The following is a 13,530-nucleotide window of genomic DNA, read 5'->3' as shown; positions in this document are numbered from 1 at the left end:
AACTGATCCATTTTTCATAAGCAGCGTTGAGACAAAAGGAGATAATATTTAATTAATGGATACAAACGTTCAGCTGCATGGTTAACCGTAAACATTCATTTTATAACAGGTAGTTTTAGTTTGATGTTAAGAAGTTTCAGACGTTTATAGAAACCGGTCAGAACACCTGGAGGTTAAAGTTGGAGAAGTTAAAAATCTTCATTCATTCAGATAATTTGCATTCTTATTTTCACCCTGACTAATGTTTACATGTAATCTGTTTCCTAAACTGGTTGGTCTGTGAAATGATGAATCAGATATTTATTCTACATGAAGGGATCAGTATTTGTTCCAGATGTAATCGATTCTACCGAGTTCTGATCAGTTCATGTGTTATAACTAAATACTGTAATCCTTATGGTATTCACTACAACACTTTCTCATGAAATGTCTGCAGTTTTATATCTTTTTCTTTAGGATGGAAATTCACCACAAACCTGTGATAGAAACAGAAACTTTCCATAAGAAAGGAAGAATTTTTTTTTCTGAGTTATTAAAGTCATTTGACAGTTTTGATTGTCTTTGATTTTGTTGGTCTGAATGGTTTAAAGGTTTGTTTCCATCTCAACCTTTTACAAATATAGGACTAAATGTATAATTTAAACATACACCAAATATGTAACATAGTTCTGAAAAAGAAGCATTCTTTATATTTATAAATATTTGATTGTCTTTTAGTATTATTTTAATGTGCCAGAAAGTAAGGAAGCCTTCAGTCTGTGTGGATGGGACACTCTGGTCAACAACCAAAAAACCTTTTTGTTGTTTAGATGAAACAAAAACAAACAAATAAACAATTAGAAATCCTCCCTCTCTCCAAATATTTCCAGCCCGCGGCGGAACTTAAATGATGTGAACTGTTTCTGGGGGAAGTCTACGCGTGAGACTTCCAGCGGAAGCGAACGAGAAGTTAGCATCGAGCTTCCAGACTTCCTCGTTTATCGTCGATTCGGAAGCGGTTTCTGCTGCGTAGCTGAACATTTCAGTGTCTGCAGGAAATCATCTTCTGTTCAGCATCAGACAGAGACTAACGGAGATAAACAGCGTCGTCCTTCACCAGCTGGAAACCCGAACCATCTCGGAACCTGCAGGTATGCTAATGAACGGCTCTGAATGAACAAACACTGGGATACGGAGAATATAATCAAGGAACTAGTTTGTACCGCGGAGGAAGCAGAAGGCTTTTACAAAGACAAAGTTCAGATATGAGAGGTGATATTTCCACTCAAAACCACTATGGAGATTAAAATATGCACAACCAGAGGTCGCGCTAGACTTTTCTGTCATTTTGACGGATAGCATAAAAAATCCGTCATATGCTATTTTTATCAGTCAAATTATAATCATATCAACATCAGCTATTGAGCCGCATTTTTATGCGGTTTAGTGGAACCGAATCCAGATCCATCACACATTAAGCAGATGAACGCATCTGACTTTTTCTCCGTAGTAACAGAACCACTGACTGTGGCCCCGATAACTTACAATAAATGAAATTAAACGGCTCCCCTTTAATTAGCAACACTTCTCCTGCTGCGGTCTGAAGGCTCAGCCTCACTGATTCCTCCTGGTCGCATCTGCAGAGAAATCTGGTTCACCAGTCAGTTGATCTGTCTGATCCAAACCGATCAACTGACCTCTGAGTTTTTGACCCCGTGCGGTCCGGGCGTGTGTTTCATCAGGGTTTTTTTGGGTGGTTTCGATGTTACATCTGCCGCTCTCTTTCTGAGCGCAGGAGGGAAACGTCTTCAGCTCCGTTTGTTAAAACCTCAGGGTGAGTTCAGTTTAGTTCTTCATCCAGCGCACTGCCCATGTTACGGTCTAATTAACTTCTGCAGCTTTATTTTCTGGTGTTCTGACTATATGAGCTACCTCATCAGATTTTCCTACCATAGCATGGATAGAAAGCTAAGTCTGTCTGTTGGTGCTACCCGTCCAAAACTGCTGCTGTGATGTTTACAAAGAGAAAACTGCAGCAGGTTGTGTTAATGTTAACATTATTTCTAATGTTATCCAATAAAACTGAAGTGGAAGTTTAGGAGTTATAGTTAGCTTAGCATTGGAGCAATTTCTATCCATGACGAAACCACAAGAAGATCACTTCCTGTATCTGAATATCCTACCAGTTTAAAATGAAAAGCTGTAGATGTTTGCACAAATCCTTTTACTGGAATATCCTACCTGTTAAAATATTTTAGATACAGGTGTTTGTAAGAATAAAACAGCATCAGACAGGAGAAACAGGTTTTTATTGGAATTAAATTAAACACAGACAGATCCAAAGTATCCGGTCCAGAACTCTTCAACACGCCATCAGCTCCTGCTCATCAAAACGCAGTTAGTTCATGAGGTGATCTTCAAAAAGATTTTTTATTGGTTGACTTTAGTTGCCTCTGTGATGAAGTCTTTGTAAAGTCTGTACTGTCTGCCCATGTCAGGGTGTTAATCACAACCTGTCAAAATGGCCGACAGGCTTAAAATGCTCCCGTCATTTAAAAAAAAACACGATCAAATACAGAAAATATTCCGTGTGCACTATAAATTAGAAGCTTTTTAAACTTTGGATTCTTTTGGATCGGGTCAGAACCGAGTCAAGATCAGATCCTAGTTTCCTAAAAACCAGCAGAACATCCAGGCAGCGCATTTAGATGCACTAAAATCAGCTGTCAGAATATCACAGCTGTTTAAAGGTCATCAGAATATTTGACCTTTAGAAAATAAAGAGGAAGCTCATGTTGGAGTTTCACGGTTCATTCATCCAGCAGCCCATCCTGGTTTTAAGTTAAAAAATGTTTAAAATGGATGCAAAATTTTAACATATCACTTGATAATTATGTTATTGAAAGATTGTAAGATTAATACAGGAACACCAACTATAAACTCTTAAAAAATTCAAACATTTTAAAAAGACTTAAATAGATAAACAATGCCTAGTCTGGTGGGGGCCCAAGTAAAGCCTGGTGGCCCCCAGGCTTATAATACTGGGGGAACCTTGTGTACTGAAACCCCTAATAGGGAAAAAGAAGCTTTAGGTTTTGATATAGATATAGATATAGAGCCGTCATCACAAAACCTTTTAAAAATACAGTCATCAAATGGTAAATGTATCATTTCCAACCTGAAATTCAACTGTAATATGAATTTTGCATGATGATGTGGAGCAGATTTGCAACATGAAGCAGCTGAAGGACCAGGAGTCACAAAATGTGTTAAATATTTTAGACTGTTGTTCTCAACAACCTGCTGTTCTGTCTGACCGATATCATAAAGATCACTAGAGCCGAGAAAACCTGAACACTAAACTAATAACGCTCGTCTCCTTCTCATGCAGCTTCTTCCTTCTGGCCTCGCAGCCCCGTCCAGCCTTCTGCAGGTCAAGCGTTTTGTCCCTGACATCTTCAGGCAGCTTTCTAGTTTTACCTCTGGTGGAGATGTTGGAGTGTCACTGAGTCTGTTCTACAGGTGACTCCACTGAGGGAGTTAATGTTGGGTTAAATATACTTTGGCTGGTTATTAGAGGATCAAATACTTATTTCCCTTAATTAAATGTAAATGATATTTTATTTAAATATTACTTAATTTTCTAATTGATCTTCTGTCTCTCACTGTTGAAATGAAGCTGCCATAAAAATCATAATTATTTGTCACAGTACAAACTTTCATATTTAAATACTTATTTCCTCCACTGTATATTATGGCATTAAGCAAAAAACTGCCCAACAATATTCTACGGCCATATTAGATGATGACCAGGAGAAAAGCCAAAACTTTAGTGTCTGAAGGTTTGGTGAACTTAGTGAAGGTTTCTGCTGAGCTCGGCGCTTTGACTCTCCTCTCCCATCGTTTCACTGGTAACTCTACATCCTGTTATGGGCTCAACATGCAGGATGTGACATCGATCCCAATCCATTCATTTCCTGTGGAACTTTGCTTATCAAATCTCATCATGACAATAACGGTAAACAGGATGTTGCATTGTTGCAGCAACCAATTACTGCCCTTCAACATCGGACTGGTTGCAGTTGTCCCGCCCTCAGTCTGCAGCTTCCTGCAGCCCTACTTCCTGTCTCTACTCCGGACTGAAGACGCCTCTATAAAATAATTTGCTGGCTCCCTCCTTGAAGTGTTTTTCTCTTTTCTGTCAGTTCCTTGTTGTCTCAGGCTGGCTGGAAGCTCCTGCTTGTGTCCTCAGTCAGTGATGTCATCGCCAGGCGGCTGGCACAGTGCATCACAATCTGTAACCTCCCACCATTTTACAAGATTACCCTTAAATATACATTTTCTGCTTAAATGTATTTTGTTCTTTTTAGTGTTTGACTTCCAGTCTATTACAATTTAAAAATCTAAATTTAAAAAAGAAGTTGCTAAAACTTAAAAATTTATATTTGAAAGATAATTTTACATGATTATTTTTAAAACCTATTTTTGTACATTAAAGTAAAAATGTTATTAAAATCTCAACCCTTACAGTGTTTCCAGATTTCTTTTAAATAGTTTTTACAGAAATGTCATTAATGTTCTTCCCTCAGGTTCTCCACAGCATCATGTCTGTTACTTCTGAGGTTCTGCCTGATGACCTCCTCATAACCAGAGAGAGACGGATAAAAGAGGAAGAGGAGGAACCAGAACCACAGATGATTGAGACAAACTGGGAACCAGAACTTCAGCCAATCAAAGCAGAACAAATTCAGCTGTGGGTCTTTCAGGATGAAGGGCAGCTTCTAGTGAAACAGGAGAGCAGCTCCTCCATGGTGACTGCTGCTGCTGATGAGGAAATATTCCACAATGACCCAGAACTGGAGCAGAGGATGGAGACAAAGCAGGAACCAGAACCTGTAGAGATTAAAAAGGAACCAGCAGAATCAGAACCTGTGAGGATTAAAGAGGAACATGAGGATTTCTGCAGTGATCAGGATAAAGATGATCTCGTGGTGAAGCAGGAGCCTGAAACCTTGATGGTGACTCCTGCTAATGAGCAAAAACACCTCAGTGATCCGGAACCAAACAGGAACCAGCTGTTCTCTGGAAACCATCCTGCAGATGTGAACCAACATCAGCAAGGAAGCAACCAGGAAGTTTCAGGATCCAGTAAAGACCTGCAGCTGGAGAACAGACCTCAGGACTGCAGAAATTACAGGGACAATGTGGACATTTCAGAACTAGAAAGGCAAAGATCTGCTGCGTCCTGTTGTAGCGTATGTGGTAAATGTTACACCAAACCTTACTACCTGACTGCTCACATGAAAACACACACGAGGGAGAAGGTGCATTGTAAAATTTGTGGTAAATCTTTCATAAAGCACAGGAACTTGACTGTTCACATGAAAATTCACTCAGGTGAAATGCCCCATGTTTGTGAATCATGTGGTAAATCTTTCAGAAAGAGTTGTGAGTTAACCCATCACCTTGCAACTCACACAGATGAGAAGCCGTTTAGTTGTGAATCTTGTGGTAAATCTTTCAGAGATCGTTCTTATCTGTCCTACCATATAAAAATGCGGGCAGACGCAAAACCGCTTGCTTGTAAAGTGTGCGGTGAATCCTTTTACTCTTCCTGTCTTTTAAGTAGTCACAAGAGAACTCACACAGCTGAGAGGTCTTTCTCATGTCTGACCTGTGGAAAGGATTTCGCCATGCAGTCTAAGCTAACTGCACACATGAGAGTTCACTCTGGGGAGAAGCCGTACTCGTGTAGCGTTTGTGGTAAGACTTTCAGAGTTGCCAGTCAGTTGACTGTTCATGTAAGAACTCACTCAGGTGAAAAGCCATATTCATGTAACGTTTGTGGGAAAACGTTCAGAGTGGCCGGTCAATTGACTGTTCATACAAGAACTCACACAGGTGAGAAGCCGTACACATGTAATGTTTGTGGTAAGACTTACAGGCAGGCCGGTCAGTTCAGAGTTCATGTAAGAACACACGCAGATGAAAGGCCCTATTCTTGTGAGCTGTGTGATAAATCTTTCAGAGAGAGATATCATTTAGCTAATCATCTAAACACTCATGCAGAAGAGAAGCCTTATCCCTGTGAGCTGTGTAATAAATCCTTTCGATGTGGTGGTCGTTTATCTAAACACCTTAAGACTCACACAGCTGAGAAGCCTTTCTTGTGTTTGACTTGTGGGAAAGATTTCACCCAGCAGTCTGACCTAGATGCGCACATGGAAACTCACAAAGCTGAAAGGCCATATCCGTGTGAGCAATGTGATAAATCTTTCAGAGAGAGTAGTCATTTAGCTAATCACCTTCGGACTCACACAGCTAACAAGCGCTTTCCTTGTGGATCATGTGAAAAATCGTTCAGATGGAGTTCCGAGTTAAACAATCACCTCCGAATTCACACAGGTGAGAAACTCTTTAGTTGTGCATCTTGTGAGAAGTCGTTCACGCAGCAGAGCGAACTGACCTGCCACATGAGAACTCACCAATGATGGGAATAATGGAGTTAAATTAAACAACTTTCCATATTTCAGGAAGGGGGTAGTCAAATTACTATTTCAATTGTTACATTGTTGCCATTACTGACGATAAACCGCGGCTGTGAATCACCGCACTGAAGGTTCAAATTGTCATTATCTGCCAGATAATGTAAATGAATGTTTTTAGATGTGATTTTGGCCTGGAAAAGATAAAACGCATGAATCTGTAAGTGAAAAGTAATGTATTCCCTAGTAGCAACGTTGTTCTTTATGTCAGTTACAAGGAACCTGGAATCTCATGAACGTCACATGCTTCAGAAAAACAAGGGGCCATGATGGCGGCGCTGCTGCCAGCGGGCGGCGCTGCTGCTAGCGGCCGGCGCTGCTGCCAGCGGGCGGCGCTGCTGCTAGCGGGCGGCGCCGCTGTCTAAGCCCAGTGAGGCTAGCATAAGCTCGATGTAAAAAAGCTGACGCAGTCGGAGACGTCAACGCTTGGTTTTACACAACGCAGCCGCCATTATTGTAGTTTCCTATTTTTAACTCCTTCTCTTCAGTGTCCATGTATTGATTCAGTTTTATGATGAATGTTTCAATATATATTTTAAAGTTCTAGTAAGACAAGATCAAAAATGCGTTTACAGTATTATGTGTTTTCTAGCCACATAGTATCATTTTATAGCATAATCAACTAACTGTGAAATGTTCGGTTGTTATAAAAATGCTGTATATATCAAATGACTGAACAATTTAATGCCTTGAAATTGGGACTCTGTCACTTTAAGAAGCTCCTGCTCTTTCTGCTGCCAGCAACGTTCCTCTTTTAATCCTTTACTAATATATGAAGAGGAAGCTTGTAAATATTCAGGTTAGCTTTCAAATGTGCATTTACAATATAATGGATCATGAAAAATAAAGGAATGTGTTTGTGGTTATTTTGTTGTTCAGACAGCAGCTGTTTATTTCAGTCGATGGTGAATCATCAGAAGGATAAATTATGACTCACCTGAGTTTAACTGGTCAAAATGTTTCAACGCTGTTGGGATGTCCAGTCAGCATATAACTGTAAATGCACTAATTTAAGAATGTCAGTTGACGTTTTGTAAGTTGGTGGCACTATTTCCCAGCCCCAAGGAGGTTGTGGGTTTGAATCCCAACCTGGGGTCTTTCAGTTCATGTCTTCTTGGGAACTTCAGCTGCTGCAGTCAAAGTTACACCTTCAGGTTGGACTGGAAACCTCCACATGGTGTGTCCTGCCTCTGACCCAGTGATCAGAGGACAAGGTTCCAGTTCCCACACCGATAAAGGCTCAGAGCATTTAGCCCCGCCCCCCAGGTCACTCCCCCTGCATTCGCTACGTTGCTAAACGGTCACCTAGAACGGAGTAGTAGAAGCAAAATATCATCGCTGTCTTGGATAAAACACGGCAACAAACTAGTGACCTGACTTCAGCCCTTCAGGTGTGATGTCTGAAGAACTTTTCAAAAATTCAAACATGGAGATTTCCTCAAGTTCATGATATAAAATAATGTAATAACTGTTTTCCCTCAGTGAGAAAATTCAGATGCACCAGCAACAACAGAAAATGTAGATTAATTCAAAAAACAGTAAAACCAACAGAACTGTTCAAACAAAGGAATATTACTTACTGGAAATATTAGTTTCATAACCTGGATGTTTTTACTTCCACTTTAGTAAATATATGCTGAGATGGTGCTACTTTTACTCAGGGCCGCTGCCAGGAATCCTGGGGCCCCTGACAAAAAATGTAATATTTGCAGCTGCTGTTACAATTTCTTCAGTCTATCTGAACCATCAGAAGCGTCCCGATTTTAAAGCCCTGCTTTCTTTGGTCCAATACTGATAACTAGCACAATATTTACTGCTCATGAATTTTACATCCATCATTCAGTTTGCAAATAGGTTCCTTTAATTTGTTCTATTAGTTTTAGATACTGAAATGTTTCTCCCCACCAGCAACAGTCAGAGGCAACGTGCAAAATACACATGAAGCACTCCAGACTTCTCACAAAATGCTACACTGTTGCATTTTATTCAGGTTGCAGTTTATAACTTTAATAAAAAATATGTTTTCTCCATAATTGTTAAAGCTGTCACCATGTCAGATAATCTGTGAAAACAATCAATCTCCTCCACCTGAGCTACTATTGCTAGCTAAAGTAAAGCAATGTTCCCACCAAAACAACCAATCAGAACCCGGAGGCGGGGCTTAGTGCTGTCAATCATTCTTATTCACTCGCTGCTAAATGTGCTAATAGTGGAGAAACAATTTATCATTACAGGAAAAATTTTTATCTGCTGTCATTGGTAGCTGTGCTAACTAGTCTGAGCGTTAACTACAGGCTGCGCTAACTGCAGCATAGGGATGAGCAACACCATGAGATAGTGATTGACAGCACTAAAACTCTCCGGTCTCTGATTGGTTGTTTCTAGAGAGAACTGGGAGAAAGCAGAGGAAATACATTTTTCACAGATTGTTTCTATACAGTCACAACATAATGACAGTTTTAATAAATATGTAAAAATGTATTTTTCTAAAAGTTACTGCAGCTTTAATTTGACCAGGAGAGGAGAGAGGACGGGTCAGGAGGGACTGGACCTGCTGCTGACTGACTCGCCTGTTGTTAAAGTTCAATATATGAATATGATGCTAATTTCGCTCCTTCATTCATTAAATGTTAGTGAAAAGGAGGCTAACAGTCTGTAGCTAAGCTAACTATGCTAAATGGTTGATAATCTCACAGTCTACCCACCTCAGAGAAAAACTGGGTTATAAATTGACACTCTTGTCTTTTTTCTCTCTATGTTTTGAAAACCTACTTTATTATCTTTCTTAGCAGCAGAGTAACAGCCACAGCCGTTCTTGATTTCCACTGTCTGCTGCTGAACAGCTGAAGCTCCAAGCAGGAAGGAACCATTTCCTGCAGATCCAGGAGGTTCAGGGTGAATGGCAGCATTTTGGTCTGGGAGGGGCAACATTACATTTTACTGCTAAAACAATCTTAGAAAACACAATATGATTCATTTTGTTATTGACAGGGCCCAAATTTAAACATTTTTGGCCTTTTGTTTAATTTCCTAAAAGCCAATTTAAAATCCCAAATAACTTAACAATAGTATTATTGTCCTATGATAAACCTTAAAATATGAAAATGTTTGTTTTTAGAAACTGGTTTTTATTTGCTGGCATCAGTGGGTTATCTTGTTGATTAATCGAACATTGTTCGATTACAAAAATCAAAGAATAGCGAGTTCCGGTTCTGCTTCGTCACTTTAGGGATTATTTGACTGTCATGTTAACCACCTCTCTCCAGCAGGGGGCGGTAATGCCGCTGCGTTCTGGCTTCCAGTACAAACAGGAAGCAGCTCCTTGGCTAACTTCCGGTTAGCTCAGTTAGCTCGTGCTTGTCGCTGTGTCCAGGTGTGTTCCGGTTCTGTTCAGCAACAATGTGTTCCGTTGAGCCTCTGAGAGAGTTTATCAGAGAGAGACTAACTGCTGCTGCTGAAGAAATCTTCACCCAGCTGGAGAAAACCATCGTCCGGTACGAGGAGGAGATCGACCGGCAGCGGAGACTGCTGGACCTCACCTGGAGACCCCGAACCCAGCAGAACCCCGCAGGTAGGTCCGGGAACTGGATTTCAATTGGTGCAAAATCCTGTTTTGCTGCACCTGAAAACATAATTTTTCACCCGGAAGAGGCTAAGATCAGATCACAAAACCTATGAGACATTCTGGCCCAGAACGACCAAAACACAGTTTGATTGCTGCAAACATCCGGTGAAGAATCTGATGAACGTTCAGTGTCTTTAAGGCAGGAGTTCAAACTGCAGTCCTGGAGGTTCGCTGTGCTGCAGCGTTTAGACGAGCCTCTGCTGCAGCAGCTGAACAGAATAATCAGGTCATGAAGGTTCTGAGATCTGGTCCAGAGGTCATGAAGGTTCTGAGATCCGGTCCAGAGGTCATGAAGGTTCTGAGATCCGGTCCAGAGGTCATGAAGCCGTTTTGAACCTGTGGCTCATCTAAAACCTGCAGGACAGCGATTGGAGTTTGACGTCTGTGTTTTAAGGACGTTTCTAATTATTTCAGCTGAATTTGACTTTGTGGAAGAACCTCCAGTAGCAGTCAGTCTTCCAACTAGTCTGAAGAGGCCTCTGACTGAAGATTGATGCTGTTGACATGCTAACAGCTAAATATCCAGGCAGCAGAGATGATCTACAGCAGGGGTCCCCAAAGTGGCCCCCGAGGGCCTCCTGCATGTTTTAGTCTCCCTGGTTTAACTCACCTGGATCCAATGATGGATCTTTAGAAGAACTTTGACCTGCTGAAAGGTTGTTGGTACCAGGGAGAGAATAAAACCTGCAGGATGCAATCGGCCCTCAGGGACCCACAGTGGGGGCCCCTGGTCTACAGTATGGTTAGCTAGCTCTGCTAATCCACCTCGTTTGCTCTTGATGCTCCTTTTTAAATGATTATAAATCCTTTTCTTGGTCGTTTTCAGACTTTTCAATGTGAAGAAGGAGCTCCTCCAGTTCAGCACTGGCCTGTAATAAGTAATAAATAATAAATGTTCATCATCAGGTTAACCAAAATGATTTAGTGAGTAAATAAAAGTTTTGATTAAAACACAGCAAACAGCAAAACCAAGATAAAAGAGTTTAAAAAGTCAATTCTGGTTATTAAAGTGTCTCTTTGGCTCGTTTATCATCAGACTGAGAAATTTTATTTGTTTTTTAACAAAATAATTGGATTGAATTTCCACAAACAAACGACACTAAAAACTACAAAGTAAAATTTTCTCAGTAACAAATTTTGTTTCAGTTGGAAACAGGAAAGTTGACTGTCTCCATGGTAACGGACTGACGTCGACCCCTAGCTGTCCGTTACCATGGAGACGTCCAGGTTACGGACAGAAAACGGATGTAATCCTGGTTCCTCCTGAGCGGGCCTGCGGGACCAGAACCGCTCTCTGGGTCCAGCGGTTCTGAACTCCTCTCATGATTTCCTCTGGTTCCCTCCAGACGTCCAGCAGCGTCTTCTCAGCAGGAAGCAGCAGGTTCTGATGGCGCCGCTGCTCTCCAACCAGGAGACGCTTTCTGGGCCGGCGGAACCAGAACCAGAAACTGTGGACCGGGACCCAGAGGCTGTGCAGGTCAAAGAGGAGCCGGATGATGAGCTTGCAGGTCGGGATGAAGAGCAGCTCCATCTGAAGCAGGAGGCCCATTCCTTCACGGTGAGTCCAGCTGAGGAGGACGGAGACGACAGCAACCTGGACCCGGTCCCATCAGAACCGGACCCCGGAGCCGAGGATGAAGAGCCGGAGGCGAGCAGCCACGACGAACTGAGCCGTGATGAAGCACGGGAACAGAACGGGAAGCGGACGGAGCAGAAGCCTCGGCAGAGTCTGTTTTCCTGTAAGACGTGCAGCAAGACGTTCAGCCAGAAGGGAAGCCTGACCAAACACCTGCGGCTGCACGCCGGCGGGAACCCCTTCACCTGCGTCAGCTGCGGCCGCAGCTTCCGCAAACACTTCAGCCTCATCGTCCACATGAGGATCCACACCGGGGAGAAACCCTTCCCCTGCCTCGTCTGCGGCAAGAGCTTCTGCCAGCGGGGCAACCTGAACGTCCACATGCGCACACACACCGGGGAGAAGCCCTTCCCCTGTCTCACCTGCGGGAAACACTTCCAGAGGAAGAGCAACCTGACCGCCCACACGAGGATTCACAAGAGGAACGCGTTGTGCGTTTCCATGGCAACGAAGGAGGTGATCTGACCAGAGGAGGGGAGACAGATGCCCTGCCCGTTTCCAACATGGCTGCCGTCAGAAGGCGTGGAGTTCCCGCTGCTGTCAGTTCTTCCCCGTTGCTTCTTGTCTCTAACTGGTTCAGGATCTCAGTTTTACAGTTTAACATCGGAGAACTTCACAGTGATGGATACACAACAACCAAACGTTTTCAGAACTACGTTTCCATCGTTTTTATGCACAGTTTGAAGAACAAGTTGATGTAAAATAACTTCCTTGGATGAACGATGATGATGTCACAAAATACAGCAGATTTAAATATCAACAACTTCAGACAGATATTAAGACCCTTCAAACAGTCCGAGCTCTTCCTCACTTTTAGTCCATATTTGGTCATTTCCTTTTGTTCTGGTACCACCGGACCCGGCAGGACCCAGACAGGCCAGCCTGAGCATCAGGCTTCAGAAATGACTCCCAGAACTGGGGTCAGAGGTCAAGCTTCAGCTGCACAGACTCACAGTGTTTAGTTCTAGTTGAACTGAATTTTGTTTTTATTTAACATTTTTATTTTAACATTTTCTGGAAGTATTTCATGTTTTAGGTTATTTTCCTGATGTGCAATTCTTCATCTGGTTTAGTGATCCTATAAAACTTAGTTAAGTTTTGATGTTATTTATCTTTTTGTTATTGAGATCTAACCTTTGAACTCTTTGAACAAACTCCTGTTGGACCCGGTGCTGATCTGAATCTGGTTTTCAGGTGAGAACAGTTTCCTGCTGTCGTCACGTTTTAAATCAAGCCTGAAGCGTCAGAGTGGAAAATGTTTCTGTTGCAACATTTCTTATTTAAAACAGAAGGTAGAACTTAGAAATGTTCTGATTTAAATCTTGTTAAAACAAGAACGTTTTCTCAATCTAAGGAGATTCTGCTGCTGAATTTATTTCCGTTTCTGGCGGTTAAGCATTTCTGCACATCAACCTGATTTATTATTCATCTTTACAGTAATAATTCCTTATAAACAGACTCTTTAAATCAGGGGTGGTCAGTCCTGGTCCTGGAGGGCCGGAGTCCTGCAGCTCTTAGAGTCTCTCTGGTCCAACAACCTGAATCTCCTCCTCAGTGCCGTCGGGTTCTGCGGAGAACCGGTCGGGTTCTCTTGAGTCCTGCTAGTGACCTCATTATGTGACTCAGGTGTGTTGAAGTAGAGAAACATCTAAAGGTTGCAGGAGACCGGACCGGTTCTCTGGAGTCCTGCTAGTGACCTCATTATGTGACTCAGGTGTGTTGAAGTAGAGAAACATCTAAAGGTT

At 42.0% G+C, this 13,530-nt stretch overlaps 2 protein-coding genes across 2 annotated transcripts; both read left to right on the top strand.

Annotated features, from left to right (window-relative positions):
* The first annotated feature begins 914 nt into the window (after positions 1-914).
* On the top strand, positions 915-7,390 carry LOC122838063 (gastrula zinc finger protein XlCGF57.1-like). Its single transcript, XM_044128415.1, has 2 exons — positions 915-1,130; positions 4,569-7,390. Exon 2 carries the CDS (start codon positions 4,584-4,586, stop codon positions 6,468-6,470), a length of 1,887 nt encoding a protein of 628 aa, XP_043984350.1. The 5' UTR covers positions 915-1,130; positions 4,569-4,583; the 3' UTR covers positions 6,471-7,390.
* Positions 7,391-9,763: 2,373 nt separating this feature from the next.
* Positions 9,764-13,422, top strand: LOC122838106 (zinc finger protein 32-like). Its single transcript, XM_044128494.1, has 2 exons — positions 9,764-10,095; positions 11,496-13,422. The coding sequence occupies exons 1-2, from the start codon at positions 9,924-9,926 to the stop codon at positions 12,248-12,250; spliced, it is 927 nt and encodes a 308-aa protein (XP_043984429.1). The 5' UTR covers positions 9,764-9,923; the 3' UTR covers positions 12,251-13,422.
* Positions 13,423-13,530: the final 108 nt, after the last annotated feature.

The sequence above is a fragment of the Gambusia affinis genome, linkage group LG10, assembly GCF_019740435.1.
Source record: "Gambusia affinis linkage group LG10, SWU_Gaff_1.0, whole genome shotgun sequence".
Classification (NCBI taxonomy): domain Eukaryota; kingdom Metazoa; phylum Chordata; class Actinopteri; order Cyprinodontiformes; family Poeciliidae; genus Gambusia; species Gambusia affinis.
Note: the sequence above shows the minus strand (reverse complement) of the source record. Positions and strands in the feature narration are given on the sequence as shown.